The 17701-nt window shown below is 35.1% G+C and overlaps 1 protein-coding gene across 1 annotated transcript in view; it reads right to left on the minus strand.

Annotated features, from left to right (window-relative positions):
- ush2a (Usher syndrome 2A (autosomal recessive, mild)) overlaps window positions 1-17701 on the minus strand; it is a 208689-nt gene that overhangs the window by 134411 nt on the left and 56577 nt on the right. Inside the window, 4 exon segments of the mRNA XM_020589916.1 lie at window positions 11007-11130; window positions 12066-12172; window positions 15883-16030; window positions 16211-16386. Of these exon segments, the coding sequence (XP_020445572.1) occupies window positions 11007-11130; window positions 12066-12172; window positions 15883-16030; window positions 16211-16386 (555 nt within the window).

The raw sequence follows: 17701 nt of genomic DNA on the forward strand, positions 1-17701 counted from the left end.
AGGACGGGTCACTAGTCGGTCATACCGCAGGAACGCGATGTCTCCCCTCGCCCTGGCCTCCCTTAACATCGGCATCAACTCCCTTCTTCTCTTCCTCACAGACTCGGTGTAATCTTCATTTATATAAATATTAGATCCTTTAAGCTTCTTTGCTTGTTGCAGTATGTGTGCCTTATCCTTCTCTTTCATTTCAAGTTGACTATGAATAAGATACTAATCAGTTAAATCAAATTCAAATTTGATATAATATGTAATGAGCTTCCTGTTTCAACCACTGGCCTACTAGTTTTCTAAATTAAAAACAAAATATTTTTTAAATATTCAGTCAAAAATCAGTATTTAGGATCAAAAATCTAAAACTGTGCTTTTAAACCATGGTGGCAACATACACACTACAACACAACAATGACACAAACATTGTGACAGTGTTTCTTTTCTTTGAGTTTGAAGTTTGTCCTGGATGTGCCACCAAAGGAACTCCATTAAATCAAGTCTGGATCCCTGCCAAGCGGCTCATTACATTCTCATACTACTACTTGTGCAAACGTGGAGGTCTTGGCCAGGGGTAATAAGTATTAATATCAGATTCCATGGCAAATTGTCCATTAGATGTGAAGATATCCTACTCTGGTGCAGAGACTGACCAACTGGCCAAACAACGTCACCATCCTTAGGCCTCAGCAGAGGAAAAACGTGCCATATGTAACCAATAATAAACATTTTACATATTGTGAATTCTCATTTAGAAACCAGCAGCAGCATTACAGCCATGACAGACTCTCTTCTTGCCTGAAAGCTTTCAGAGAACTTAAGACCTTTGTCAGTAAAACTAACCTGTGTTGTTCACAGTGCTGCTGTGCCCAAACCAGAAGGTTTTTTAATAGGTGATATACTGCTTAATGTACTGTAAAGAATACATTTTATTACCTACAAGTACATAAAACCAATTATACTCGCACTAACTCTAGAAACAAGTGAAAGATTTACATTGTTTAAACTCTTTTTTTTTTTAAAATATAAATTAAAAACGATTAAATGGAAGTTCCTTGTTCATACGGGATGTTGTAGTGTTGCCTCTGTGTGCCTGTTTGAACAGAGAGGATTTGTTATATTACCAAGCAGCAATATTTAACCATTTAAACCCTGAAACTGTATTATTCATTAGGTAATACTGTTTCATGTGTTGTCGTATTGTTTCTCCCCTCTTTCTGTCTCACTAAACAGTGGAGGTTGCATGTAATCACCTACACAACACAACCTGAATAACTCCAGTCATGTTAGCTCTCTACTGGCATTAATCAGAGCCTGGCGTATTAATGAGAGCGCGGCAGCTAGCTAATTACACCCATAGATTCTGCAGCAGCCCATTAAATATACAAATGACAGAATTAAAGAGCCCAGCCTCTTCTGATTAATCTTTAAATGGGGAAAAACTAATGATGTCTGTGCAAACTTTCCCTTCACAGATTTCTCCCCCTCTCCTCTCAACGTCAGTGTCTGGCAATCAATCATATTAATTAGGAAAAATAATTTGTATCATTTAACATTTCCCTCTTTCCTGCGCTGTTGTTGCAGTAGTGCTGCAGCAACATACTGTATAAGACATGTCTGGAAATTATCCAAAGCTGTTTATCTGTGTATTCATATTTCCCAAAAATATGTTTTGATGTTTCATCTCTCTTCATTTACTGTTGAGTTGAAGAACTACATCTGGATTAGTGAAAATATGAGCCCATTCAGGCACAAACACTGAAGAATTACAAATGAGGGGAGAAGACTATCATTTGTTTTGAACCAGTATCCATTTAAATACATTATTTTTACAAGGAATAATCTATTTCAGTCTTAGCTGAGATACACAGAGCCCCTAATTTAAAGATGAACAAGGACAGTAGGAAGTCACATCATAGGGCTTTAGACACAAACATTACAGATAAGATGAATGGACTAACATGTATTTATGGTAACAAGCACTTACGGGGTATTCATATCACAACATAATTGCATATGGTTCTCGTCCTGTTTCATCCAAAGTAGGATTCAGTGTGGTAAATACTGACCTCCAGTACTGCACCCTAAATCCATTCAGCATTAAGAGGCGTCGTTAATCACAAGTGAACAGACTTTAGGGTAAAATGGACTCCTATCACAATAATTGAGCATGGAGAAGAAGCTATTTGGCCAAAGATAATTTAAGTAATGCTGTCATAATATTACAGGTAAAAATAACATGCATGTACATGGCAAACAATTCTGCTCTTATCTAGGAGTTAACATTGAGAATATTAAGCCTGCCTTTAATTCACATTGAGTAAATGAGAAAGCGAGAAGTAAGTACCTCAATGAACAATTCATGGAAACAAATGATTATCAATGTTGATAAAATGGTCCATAATGTTAATTATATAGCTGTTGTTTCCAACAAAAAGCCCAGTAGGATTTTTGAATTCATCAGTGCTGCTGTTGGGGGGGGGCCTTAACTTATTGTTTTCTCAAGGTTCAAAAGAACCAAATTAACAAGCAAGTATAAAAAATGTTTGTCACCTTTTCTAAATAACACACCATGAGGTCTTATATTATAGAACTGAACAACAACAACAACAACAACAAAAGACTACACAAAGATTCAACTCACTGATAAACTGTACAGTTCTCACTGCCGGAGTTACTCGGTTTCCACAAGACTTCAGCGATTGACGAGTATCTCCTCTGATCAATTGACTCTCGAGGGGGCATTACACTGCATTGCATTCATAATCCGATTTGGCTTTGATTTGTTCTGTGTTCCATGAACTTTGATGGGAATAATTGTCTGTAGATGATGCTATTAGTATTGACGGTTGTAAAAGGGCGATGGTTTGAGGACTGCCGACACACTGATGGTCCAGAATAGATCCGGTCTGAAAGCGATTGTCTGATCCATTACCCTTTATGAAGGGGGAGTGTGGAGGAGATGAGAAGCACCTCTCAATAGCAAAAATCATCATCTATTTGCTGGCAGTGTTCAGACAGATCTATTTACTTTTGTACTGAAGGTGCATGAAGATCAAACATCACAATTTGTTGTTCTGAGATAAAAGTGTAGGAAACAACAACCAGAACCAGTTAAGACAACGAATAAAAGGCGAACCAGCTGCTGGAATTTCTTGACAACCCCAAAAGAACACAAAGAAAAGTAAAGAGTTATCAGCTTAAAAAGCACATGAAGAGGCAAGAAACCGTTGGTATAAAAAATTAAATAATCAGCTGTTTGTTGGAATAAAAATATAACAAGGTGACCCATAACATTTAATGGGAGAGACGGCACCTTCATGAAGAACAAAGGGGAGAGGTGAACACACAAGAGTTTAAATAATCCCAGTGTTAATAGTAAATAGTGAAATGTCTCCTGGCAGAGGTGGAAAGGAACTAAATACTCAAGTACAGTTTTGAGCTTCTTGTACATTAATGAAGTATTTCCATTTTATTTTACTCCATTACAATTTAGATTGAAATACTATACTTTTTACTCGCTATATATGATTTGACAGTCCTACTTACTTTGCAGATTTAGATTCCTAATGCCGAATTTGATAAAGCAATAAATGATGATGAATTATTATGGATTAACATAAAGAGGTTAAAGTTGGCTCCACTTAGCAGCTGTCCTGTTGTGGTTCCACCCCAAGTCACCATATTGATACAGATCGTGGACACTTATTTTATCAGTCATTAGATTTTTTTTTTTGTCATATTTTTTTACCTTCATATGGAAGCCCGTTTCCGCCAGTACAAAAAATTTTTTTGATCTACAAAGTCATAATTATGAGATAAAAAGTCAAAATTTAGACTTACCTAAGTCATAATTATGAGATTTTTAACATTTAACTTCAAGCATTTCTCAAGGCAACATTTCACTGAATTTTCCAAGGAGATGGATTGTGACTACATTGATGATTACTTTAAGCATGGCTTTACCACAGAGGAAATACTTCATTTACTCTCTGATTCTCACGGGATTGTTCGAAGCAAGCGCACCCTTGAGAGGATTTTAAGCAAGAAGCAGCTCTGGCATCGAAAGAACAAAACCAGTGTGGCTGATGTGGCAGCTTTCATTGAACAGCAACTGGAAACATCTGGTCAGTCTCATGGTTATAGATGGATGCACCAAAAATGTTGGCTGCATGGAATTGTAACTGACAGAGAAACTGTTCGAATTCTGCTCTGTTTATTGGATGGTGAAGGTGTTGATCTGAGGGCTGCGAAGGCGTGTTTATCACAGCTGTGGTCCAAACTATGTCTGGCACATTGATGGCTATGATAAGCTTAAGCCATTTGGAATTGCAATAAGTGGATGCATTGATGGGTTTTCAAGAAAGATGATCTGGCTTGAAGCTTACAAAACAAACAATGACCCAAAGGTTGACATTTTGACTTTTTATCTCATAATTCTGACTTAGGTAAGTTGACATTTTGACTTTTTATCTCATAATTCTGACTTAGGTAAGTTGACATTTTGACTTTTTATCTCATAATTCTGACTTAGGTAAGTTGACATTTTGACTTTTTATCTCATAATTCTGACTTAGGTAAGTTGACATTTTGACTTTTTATCTCATAATTCTGACTTAGGTAAGTTGACATTTTGACTTTTTATCTCATAATTCTGACTTAGGTAAGTTGACATTTTGACTTTTTATCTCATAATTCTGACTTAGGTAAGTTGACATTTTGACTTTTTATCTCATAATTCTGACTTAGGTAAGTTGACATTTTGACTTTTTATCTCATAATTCTGACTTAGGTAAGTTGACATTTTGACTTTTTATCTCATAATTCTGACTTAGGTAAGTTGACATTTTGACTTTTTATCTCATAATTCTGACTTAGGTAAGTTGACATTTTGACTTTTTATCTCATAATTCTGACTTAGGTAAGTTGACATTTTGACTTTTTATCTCATAATTCTGACTTAGGTAAGTTGACATTTTGACTTTTTATCTCATAATTCTGACTTAGGTAAGTTGACATTTTGACTTTTTATCTCATAATTCTGACTTAGGTAAGTTGACATTTTGACTTTTTATCTCATAATTCTGACTTAGGTAAGTTGACATTTTGACTTTTTATCTCATAATTCTGACTTAGGTAAGTTGACATTTTGACTTTTTATCTCATAATTCTGACTTAGGTAAGTTGACATTTTGACTTTTTATCTCATAATTCTGACTTAGGTAAGTTGACATTTTGACTTTTTATCTCATAATTCTGACTTAGGTAAGTTGACATTTTGACTTTTTATCTCATAATTCTGACTTAGGTAAGTTGACATTTTGACTTTTTATCTCATAATTCTGACTTAGGTAAGTTGACATTTTGACTTTTTATCTCATAATTCTGACTTAGGTAAGTTGACATTTTGACTTTTTATCTCATAATTCTGACTTAGGTAAGTTGACATTTTGACTTTTTATCTCATAATTCTGACTTAGGTAAGTTGACATTTTGACTTTTTATCTCATAATTCTGACTTAGGTAAGTTGACATTTTGACTTTTTATCTCATAATTCTGACTTAGGTAAGTTGACATTTTGACTTTTTATCTCATAATTCTGACTTAGGTAAGTTGACATTTTGACTTTTTATCTCATAATTCTGACTTAGGTAAGTTGACATTTTGACTTTTTATCTCATAATTCTGACTTAGGTAAGTTGACATTTTGACTTTTTATCTCATAATTCTGACTTAGGTAAGTTGACATTTTGACTTTTTATCTCATAATTCTGACTTAGGTAAGTTGACATTTTGACTTTTTATCTCATAATTCTGACTTAGGTAAGTTGACATTTTGACTTTTTATCTCATAATTCTGACTTAGGTAAGTTGACATTTTGACTTTTTATCTCATAATTCTGACTTAGGTAAGTTGACATTTTGACTTTTTATCTCATAATTCTGACTTAGGTAAGTTGACATTTTGACTTTTTATCTCATAATTCTGACTTAGGTAAGTTGACATTTTGACTTTTTATCTCATAATTCTGACTTAGGTAAGTTGACATTTTGACTTTTTATCTCATAATTCTGACTTAGGTAAGTTGACATTTTGACTTTTTATCTCATAATTCTGACTTAGGTAAGTTGACATTTTGACTTTTTATCTCATAATTCTGACTTAGGTAAGTTGACATTTTGACTTTTTATCTCATAATTCTGACTTAGGTAAGTTGACATTTTGACTTTTTATCTCATAATTCTGACTTAGGTAAGTTGACATTTTGACTTTTTATCTCATAATTCTGACTTAGGTAAGTTGACATTTTGACTTTTTATCTCATAATTCTGACTTAGGTAAGTTGACATTTTGACTTTTTATCTCATAATTCTGACTTAGGTAAGTTGACATTTTGACTTTTTATCTCATAATTCTGACTTAGGTAAGTTGACATTTTGACTTTTTATCTCATAATTCTGACTTAGGTAAGTTGACATTTTGACTTTTTATCTCATAATTCTGACTTAGGTAAGTTGACATTTTGACTTTTTATCTCATAATTCTGACTTAGGTAAGTTGACATTTTGACTTTTTATCTCATAATTCTGACTTAGGTAAGTTGACATTTTGACTTTTTATCTCATAATTCTGACTTAGGTAAGTTGACATTTTGACTTTTTATCTCATAATTCTGACTTAGGTAAGTTGACATTTTGACTTTTTATCTCATAATTCTGACTTAGGTAAGTTGACATTTTGACTTTTTATCTCATAATTCTGACTTAGGTAAGTTGACATTTTGACTTTTTATCTCATAATTCTGACTTAGGTAAGTTGACATTTTGACTTTTTATCTCATAATTCTGACTTAGGTAAGTTGACATTTTGACTTTTTATCTCATAATTCTGACTTAGGTAAGTTGACATTTTGACTTTTTATCTCATAATTCTGACTTAGGTAAGTTGACATTTTGACTTTTTATCTCATAATTCTGACTTAGGTAAGTTGACATTTTGACTTTTTATCTCATAATTCTGACTTAGGTAAGTTGACATTTTGACTTTTTATCTCATAATTCTGACTTAGGTAAGTTGACATTTTGACTTTTTATCTCATAATTCTGACTTAGGTAAGTTGACATTTTGACTTTTTATCTCATAATTCTGACTTAGGTAAGTTGACATTTTGACTTTTTATCTCATAATTCTGACTTAGGTAAGTTGACATTTTGACTTTTTATCTCATAATTCTGACTTAGGTAAGTTGACATTTTGACTTTTTATCTCATAATTCTGACTTAGGTAAGTTGACATTTTGACTTTTTATCTCATAATTCTGACTTAGGTAAGTTGACATTTTGACTTTTTATCTCATAATTCTGACTTAGGTAAGTTGACATTTTGACTTTTTATCTCATAATTCTGACTTAGGTAAGTTGACATTTTGACTTTTTATCTCATAATTCTGACTTAGGTAAGTTGACATTTTGACTTTTTATCTCATAATTCTGACTTAGGTAAGTTGACATTTTGACTTTTTATCTCATAATTCTGACTTAGGTAAGTTGACATTTTGACTTTTTATCTCATAATTCTGACTTAGGTAAGTTGACATTTTGACTTTTTATCTCATAATTCTGACTTAGGTAAGTTGACATTTTGACTTTTTATCTCATAATTCTGACTTAGGTAAGTTGACATTTTGACTTTTTATCTCATAATTCTGACTTAGGTAAGTTGACATTTTGACTTTTTATCTCATAATTCTGACTTAGGTAAGTTGACATTTTGACTTTTTATCTCATAATTCTGACTTAGGTAAGTTGACATTTTGACTTTTTATCTCATAATTCTGACTTAGGTAAGTTGACATTTTGACTTTTTATCTCATAATTCTGACTTAGGTAAGTTGACATTTTGACTTTTTATCTCATAATTCTGACTTAGGTAAGTTGACATTTTGACTTTTTATCTCATAATTCTGACTTAGGTAAGTTGACATTTTGACTTTTTATCTCATAATTCTGACTTAGGTAAGTTGACATTTTGACTTTTTATCTCATAATTCTGACTTAGGTAAGTTGACATTTTGACTTTTTATCTCATAATTCTGACTTAGGTAAGTTGACATTTTGACTTTTTATCTCATAATTCTGACTTAGGTAAGTTGACATTTTGACTTTTTATCTCATAATTCTGACTTAGGTAAGTTGACATTTTGACTTTTTATCTCATAATTCTGACTTAGGTAAGTTGACATTTTGACTTTTTATCTCATAATTCTGACTTAGGTAAGTTGACATTTTGACTTTTTATCTCATAATTCTGACTTAGGTAAGTTGACATTTTGACTTTTTATCTCATAATTCTGACTTAGGTAAGTTGACATTTTGACTTTTTATCTCATAATTCTGACTTAGGTAAGTTGACATTTTGACTTTTTATCTCATAATTCTGACTTAGGTAAGTTGACATTTTGACTTTTTATCTCATAATTCTGACTTAGGTAAGTTGACATTTTGACTTTTTATCTCATAATTCTGACTTAGGTAAGTTGACATTTTGACTTTTTATCTCATAATTCTGACTTAGGTAAGTTGACATTTTGACTTTTTATCTCATAATTCTGACTTAGGTAAGTTGACATTTTGACTTTTTATCTCATAATTCTGACTTAGGTAAGTTGACATTTTGACTTTTTATCTCATAATTCTGACTTAGGTAAGTTGACATTTTGACTTTTTATCTCATAATTCTGACTTAGGTAAGTTGACATTTTGACTTTTTATCTCATAATTCTGACTTAGGTAAGTTGACATTTTGACTTTTTATCTCATAATTCTGACTTAGGTAAGTTGACATTTTGACTTTTTATCTCATAATTCTGACTTAGGTAAGTTGACATTTTGACTTTTTATCTCATAATTCTGACTTAGGTAAGTTGACATTTTGACTTTTTATCTCATAATTCTGACTTAGGTAAGTTGACATTTTGACTTTTTATCTCATAATTCTGACTTAGGTAAGTTGACATTTTGACTTTTTATCTCATAATTCTGACTTAGGTAAGTTGACATTTTGACTTTTTATCTCATAATTCTGACTTAGGTAAGTTGACATTTTGACTTTTTATCTCATAATTCTGACTTAGGTAAGTTGACATTTTGACTTTTTATCTCATAATTCTGACTTAGGTAAGTTGACATTTTGACTTTTTATCTCATAATTCTGACTTAGGTAAGTTGACATTTTGACTTTTTATCTCATAATTCTGACTTAGGTAAGTTGACATTTTGACTTTTTATCTCATAATTCTGACTTAGGTAAGTTGACATTTTGACTTTTTATCTCATAATTCTGACTTAGGTAAGTTGACATTTTGACTTTTTATCTCATAATTCTGACTTAGGTAAGTTGACATTTTGACTTTTTATCTCATAATTCTGACTTAGGTAAGTTGACATTTTGACTTTTTATCTCATAATTCTGACTTAGGTAAGTTGACATTTTGACTTTTTATCTCATAATTCTGACTTAGGTAAGTTGACATTTTGACTTTTTATCTCATAATTCTGACTTAGGTAAGTTGACATTTTGACTTTTTATCTCATAATTCTGACTTAGGTAAGTTGACATTTTGACTTTTTATCTCATAATTCTGACTTAGGTAAGTTGACATTTTGACTTTTTATCTCATAATTCTGACTTAGGTAAGTTGACATTTTGACTTTTTATCTCATAATTCTGACTTAGGTAAGTTGACATTTTGACTTTTTATCTCATAATTCTGACTTAGGTAAGTTGACATTTTGACTTTTTATCTCATAATTCTGACTTAGGTAAGTTGACATTTTGACTTTTTATCTCATAATTCTGACTTAGGTAAGTTGACATTTTGACTTTTTATCTCATAATTCTGACTTAGGTAAGTTGACATTTTGACTTTTTATCTCATAATTCTGACTTAGGTAAGTCGAAATTTTGACTTTTTATCTCATAATTATGACTTACCAAGTCGAAATTTTGACTTTTTATCTCATAATTTTGACTTAACTAAGTCGAAATTTCAAATTTTTGATTTCATAATTTTAACTTACTAAGTCGAAATTTTGACTTTATCTCATAATTTTGACTTAGTTGAAATTTTGACTTTTTATCTCATAATTATGATTTTGTAGATCAAAAAAATTTTTTTGTACTGGCGGAAACGGGCTTCCATACCTTTAAAACTTTGTTGAACAAACTAGATTCACACCATGTTATCAACAGCATCAAATTCTATATTGCTTAAAGTACATTGTTTTCTTACTGCAGTACTTATACTTGTGTATTTTAAGTATATTTTAGAGCATGTACTTAGGACTTCAACTTGGGGAGTACATGGTTTCCCACTTTGTGGGTGGCAAACATATGGAACAAGATTATGAGACCAGCACAAAGAACTTTGTTGGATCAAGTACAGTTTAGCACGGTTACATAAGGATTACTGATGAAAACCTTTATGCTAAGAAAGTATCAGAAATTTGCAGCAAGTTTTACAAACGGGTTTTGTAAATTAATTTGACATGTTGTCATATAGTTTTGACATGACTTGTAAAGGTTTTAATTACCACCCAAATTTAAACATTTCTCCAGCACCAAGAGACGTAACTGGTGATGTTTGTGGAGGACAGTGAAGTAATCTCAAGTGCCATCGATGAGCTATGCCCACTCAAATCCCACTGATTAGTATCAGCAGTCATTAATTATGAGCGTCAGACTGGATGATGTTCTCAGATGAAGCAGAACATGTTTGGCTGTGCAGCTCAACCCTTTAATGATGCTGGTAAACAGAAAGATAATTGTCCTTTAAGATGACTGTGGAAGTCATTCTAAAGGATTTCATTAAAAGACAGAGACTGCAGCGTGATCACTGTACACCGCAAAAACAGGTATGTATATACAGTGTTCGCACCCAAAAATTTACAACAATTCAGGCATACTGTCCATTTTCTGACAGCACAACCCACACACAGACATCTGCATTCTTACCAGCAAAGTTCACACTGACTGGAAGGATGTCACTGGGAAAAAGGTAGTAACCGTTTCCAGGGAATCTGGTTCCTCTGACAACAGGCTCTTGTGGGTTGGAAAGTGAAACATCTGTCCTCTCCACCTGAAATAACAATAATATACTGGATAACATCACTGTCATATCGTTAAATAAAACTTCAGTCATGAATTGTGGATAACTGCAAACGGTAGGGATGGGACGATACGACTTTCTCTAACATCAGCATGATAAGATGTTTTCACTGAGATATTCTGAAGTCAAGTCACATTTTATTTACTCTATATAGCACAACATCACAAATTTGCCTCAGTAAAAACTTTAACCTGCTAGTGACACTACAGGAAAAGTCAGAAAAGATATAAAGAGTTATCCTCTGAGCGCGATGAATGAGTGTAAAAAGGTTCATAGCGATCCATCTGGTAGTGGTTGTAATAATTCAGTGTGGCCCAAAGTGACAGACCAGCTGACAGACCGGCATTGCCTTCATGCTTCTAGTCTTTTGGTCAGACCCAATAATTTTGTCTTGATGGGTCACACTCAGCTTCAGTGTGAACATCGCTGATGTCCTAAGCTGCCACGCCTGAAATGTGAGGAAGAATAACAGTAACATCATTTGTTTGATGGTCAACTTGCATTAAAACCGCTCGGTTACAACATGTTCCTTCCAGTTTGGCTTGATCAGAAGCTTCTCTATAAATGTTCGACTCATCTTTCTGGTGACCCTCATTGCTGTCGTCGCTCTCCTCCAGGTTTATTTTTACCAGTCTGTGGGGGGCCAGCATTAAATGATGACAGGTGATATGTGCAGAGAAGGGACATGTTAAAACAACCATGTAATCCGATTTGACCTTTCAGACAGCGTTCATATGGTCAGGGATAGGATCAGAATTGAATCTAGGAGCACTTAGGGAAGTGGCCCAGATCTGATTTGGGGAAAAAATTTTGATTTGGTTTGTTCATACAACTGTTAAAAGGTGTACGGAGAGGGGAAAAAACTGATGCGGGTCACTTCAGCAGGTAATGTGAATGTAACAGACCTGATACAGTGGGTGTGGCCCATTGAGTTGGGCTGGGGTGTCCCAGTCTATCTGAATGGTGGTTTCATTTACTGGATGCAACTGCGGTGGAGACAGTCCTGTGGGAGCTGAGAAGAGAAAGGTCAAAAGAGGGAGACTGGACATAAACTCTGTCCCAGTGAGAACTTTCTTAATAATGTAATCAGACTTTGATAATATGGATTTTTCAAAAGTGTATCTGTGAGCTGCCATTTTACTTTTACAAGTGTTTGTTAAACGTATCTAAAGTGTGAGCACATATCATTTCGGCTACGTACCATAGCTAACACATTTAAAAACATTCTAATATTGTGGCTGTAATCATGAATAAAATGATTTTCTGATCTTGATGTTTTAATTTAACAGAAACGCGTCTTCCTTCATGTGTCTCATACAGCACTTACTATATGTCCAGAGTGGACAAAAATCCCATTTTCATTTACAGTAGCAGAGGGTCAATTTAATTTCCTTCTTGCACTTTAGATGTTAAATTAAATGTCCCTTTGAAACACACTAGGAGCTCCTGGAGATGCAGTTTCAACATGTATCATAAATAAATCAGCCAGAGACTGACTGATGTGGTGAGAGTAGACATTAAGAATGGAGAGAGAGACACATAACAAGTGATGGACTGGTACAAAAATGAGAAAGATGTGTGCGCATTAAGTGTCATTCTGTCACTGTGTTTCTGTGTATATGTGTGGTCTAAATGGCCTGTGAAGGAGTAAATTAGGTCTCAGTGACACACATGCGAACCATCTTTAGTGTGAGCTCTAACAGAGCTCTTAAAAGGTAAGTAGACAGCTTGTCTTAGGTGGCTCATCTTGGCAGATTAAACCATAAATTATTGCCAATCAATAGCTTACCAGTCTATTCAGTTTGAGCTATGCCGACACTTGGGACACCCACCGACATGCACCTTAAATGGTGGTGTATGATGGGCTGGAACCAATGATTCTTTTTGGTATTAGGGGCAGATGGTTAGGAAAGAGGCAGGTCTGTAAAAATACTAAATGTTTTATTACAGTAGCCAACTACATTTTATTTATAAATTCCATTATTTTAAATCTTAACTTTGTCTCAGTACTCACTAGACAAAGTGGTGTGGTGTTGTTCCTCTAAATGGGAAGTAGTAGCATGTGACAGTCTATAGGAAAGCTTTACCTCATGAACACGTGAACTGTGCAGCATTTGTACTTGACGGAACACAAGCCCAGGCTTCTGAGTGAAACCCAGTGGCAAGATACAGGAAATCACGCTCGGCTGGGTTTGAGGTTGGATCAAACTGGACTGACCTCAGTGAATTGGGTGACCCTGGGTGACATCTAACAGGGAAACTGTGTTTTTATGTAGAGTATAAGGACAGAAGGATGTGTGTGTGTTTGCGTGTTGTGTCATACGAGACAGCTTTTCTCCAGAGCGAGCGGTGGGACTCTACTGTGCTTTTGTGTGTTCTTTGTGTGTATTCAACTGCTGTATCTGCTAGTTAACTCACTTAAATTTACTTAACACTACACTTGCTTTATCATGGCTGTGCTCAGACACACACATACGCACAGACTACACACAAGGTTAACAGTCAACCAGAAAGGTTAATTTTAGCTGCCGACATGGTAATGAAGCAGCTAAATCATGGGCCAGCTCCCAGGAGCAATTGTGCACGTGTGTTTTCTGTTTTTACAGCGAATGACATGTCTTAACAGGCTCTTAGCGTACAGTTACAACATGCACACAAGCACACCACTTATTGACATGGCGATCCCTTGCCATGCATATTTCTCTCCTCAAGAAGGGCCTCAGCCAATTATGTGTAAATCAATAAAGTTCCTGTTCTGTTGAGTGGTGTTACAGTGTGCACGTGTATGCGTGCATGTCTCTCTGTGTACGTCTTGTAGAACAAGCCTTTATGGATGTAGGATACATAAAACATCACCATCAGCCCCTGATTAGCCACTCACTTTAGGTCGTGATCAATAACTCTGTGGGAAGACACACACACTGAAACAACTGCAAATGCATCAACACACACGGACACGGAGCTCCTTCTTTGTGTCGCCATGTCTGTCTCAGTGTGCATGCTAGTGTTTAATCAGGCTTTGGACTAGCTCCAGCGGTTCCGCAGATGCTCTCTGCTCACTGACAGCAGTAGTTGGCTCTAGTGGCCCAGCCTTACTGTATGTTATCAGTACCACATCTAGTACACCCTACATGAAGTACAGTTACCACTTAATGTGGTAATTTTTACAACAAACTGGCCCAAACATGCTGTAGATCACCTCTGTAAATTTTACACTTTACATTTTACACATTATTATTCAGACAATAACTTTTTTTTGTTCAAGAACTGGGATTTGTTTGGATTTCTCTCTGAAGGGAAAGAATGGCTGCGCTTAGTAGTATACAGTAAAAGGTCACAAAAACAAAAGTAAAAAGAACTGTCTCTTGTCTCATAATCACAACTCGTGTGTTCCCTGCTGTTGATAGGCTACAGCCATTTTATAAGGGGAGAAGTATAAAGCTGCTCTTATACAACACTAAAGGAGTCTGCTGCTCCCGGTATCTTCTCTCAGATTATGTTCTAAAAATGTTATTAAATATTTTCTGTGAACTCTCAAGATGACGGTTTTAAACCAAATTAGAAAAAAGTGATATGAGGTGTGAAGCTACAACAGAAGCACAACACCCAGTGGAGACACACATGCTATGCAAATTGTTATGAGATTAAAAAAAAAAAAAAAGCCAAATGGCATATGCAATTATCATTTCTTATACTTGAAACAAGGGACAGCTTTGGCGTTGAATGAAACAAAATGGCGGCAACAGATGTGGCTGTTAAAAATACATTCAAAAAGTCAACTGGGTACGATAAGCCATATTGTACTGTACTGTATTACAGTCGAGAGAAGTCTTTGGAATCACTCGAAATAAACACTGTTGCTGTGTCAACAGATGTAGCCATTAAAAAAACATTTACAAAGTCCATAGATGACAATGTGAAGTCTCATTCATCACAATAACCACAAGGAAGGACTTTTTAAGAATTGTATGAAATTAAAATATTCACTATGTTAACAGATGTAGCCGTTTAGGGCGCATTCAAAGGCACAAATCCCCCAGCAAGAATTTATAGATGAAAGGTTTTTATCCACATCCACTCAGCACACCCATTGTCTATTCACCTGAAAGAACGAACAAAACAAAATGAGCAGCAAGAGTAGAGACCGTGAGTGAACAGATGGGAAAGTGTTTGACGGTCGCGTGTGCATGTGTATGCTGCAGATTGGTTCATGCTTCTCTGATGCCATGTGCTATTTTGTATTTTAGTGAAAACATCAGGTAGAGACTGAAGTGAAGGATGGACTGAGCGAAAAAGTGGAAAAGCAACGTAGTGTCAGCGGGAATTGACAAGTAAAAATCCTGTGTCTATGTCGTCCTGCACTGATCAGTCAGTGCTCATCTCAGTCCCAGAGATTTGTGCCTGAGTTATTAAACACTGCTAATTCATCCTCCTTCTATAGCGGCTATAAATCTGAAGAAGAGAGAGACACTGTATGTGTGTTTCTGTAACTTCGTGTGTTTGATTCATGGCCAGCAGGAAGTGTGTACTACGCCACATTTTTCTCCTTAACAGTAAATTGTTTTTACTGCCACTCATCATGAATATCCCCTCTGGTTAAGGCAAGCAGTGCTGCCAACACTCAAGCACCCGCTGACTTTTGAATACCCATGAACATATTTGGACATTTGGTTATGTTTGTCTGCACTGATATGCATTTGTGTGCAGATCTTTTTGCTTTACCTGCTGGCAGTGTCTGTCCTGTGCTTGGCAGACTGGTGATGCAGCCTGTCCTGGTGCAAAGGGTAACAGTGAAGTTGTACATGTTGTAAGGCTTCAATCCTTTCACTATATAAATAGGCTGTGATGTTGCTCTCACCCTATGCAAGACCTGAAAAATTAAAACAGTTAAGAGAAAGACTTAATATTTGCTGTGACAAAATACTTCCTTTAGTTAGGGCCGAGCATGTGAGTGGGAAGCGGGAGAATTTTGGACAGAGTGCAGAGCGGCTTTTTTTTTTTTTTTTTTTTAAAAGGGATGGAGCATTGCCCTGCTGTATGTACATCTCACCTGACTAATCACTGGAGGAGCATAGGGATTGTTGGGCTGTTCTGTGATCAGGTTGACCCGATATTCTGAAACCTGTCCTCTTGCGATGACCCCTTGACCCTCAACAGTGCTCCATGTAACTTTGAGGCTGGTGGATGACAGTGCAGACACATCTGGAGGAGCCATCAACTCTGGGACTGGAAACATGGGCACATGAACATGCACATGAAATATATGCATCATCATGCATCACACAGTATTTTGTATTAATTAATGATCAACTAACCATTAACTCAATCCTAATAAATCATATATAAATATTCATGTTATTTGCTGAGACACTACACATCTGTTGTAGAAACCACCAAATAAACAGATCTTTAAATATGTTAATGAATATCTTAATTGCGCAATATTAATATTTTGAGCATGTTCTACATAAACAGCATTTTTCCCTTAAATGAATGTATCTGTTATACTGTAGCTGTTGTTTACACAGCTGTGTTGTAGCTGAGCTAGTGATCTTTAAACTCTGGCACTGGTAATAAAAAATTTAGCAGTGAAAACAAAAGCTGGACTAAAACAAAAAGGAAACACTGGCAACAAAACACTTGTATTTAAAAAAAGTACCGGCATTGAAAAAAGTAGGCTAATACTGAAAAAAGCTGCACTGAAAAATTGATCTAATTGTAATTTTAATATTACATCTTTCAAATTCTGATGTTTTTCAATGACAATCATCAGTTTTTTTGTTTTTTTTTTGGATGCCAGGTTTTCCATAACAGTTTTTGTCACTGGTTTCCAATTTCTGTTTTTCTGCCACAGTTGCGACCACACAGTTAACAGCTGTTAGAGCTGACCTGGAGCTCTCAAACTGTTTTCTGTTGGGGGCTTTTGAAAAGAGACCTCGGAGTCTTGGTGTCACGATTATGGAGGGGCCATGGGATTTGGCAAAACTGAACTTTCTAATCCAAACTGATCCATGCTGAGAGAAAGTAGCTAAATTTGAATTTAAATTTTGTTGTAAATATTGCCTGTTTGGACAATGTGTCAAAATTCTATGTGTACAGCTAAGAAACAACTTAGTGAACTTAGAGATTTGTTCCATACATCAGTGTGCTGTATGTCATCAGTAAGTGATACTCAACTCCCAAGGTTTTTAAGATGAAATTGGGGCACTCATGCATTTCAGTGTGCCTTGTCTTCAACTTCAGTTACTGTGTGCCTTCAGCTGCACTACGTAGAGTGATCAGTACAGTCTCAATGGCAGATAGCAACCAGGTAAATCAGTTTACACAGCTAAGAAAATGTGTGTCAAATCACTGGTTGCACTCTGTCTAGATTTATATACCGTATGTTTAGATGAGCTTCAACAGCAAATTTCATTTTTCATCTAAGTGCATTTTTTCTTTGTCATTTAACACATTAAAATAAACAACTTTTACGGTTAAATAACAGGCACGAAAACATACATTAAAAACAAATCAACACTTGGTGGATATTGTGTGAACT

Source organism: Monopterus albus, unplaced genomic scaffold (assembly GCF_001952655.1).
Source record: "Monopterus albus unplaced genomic scaffold, M_albus_1.0 scaffold10.1, whole genome shotgun sequence".
NCBI classification, from domain to species: domain Eukaryota; kingdom Metazoa; phylum Chordata; class Actinopteri; order Synbranchiformes; family Synbranchidae; genus Monopterus; species Monopterus albus.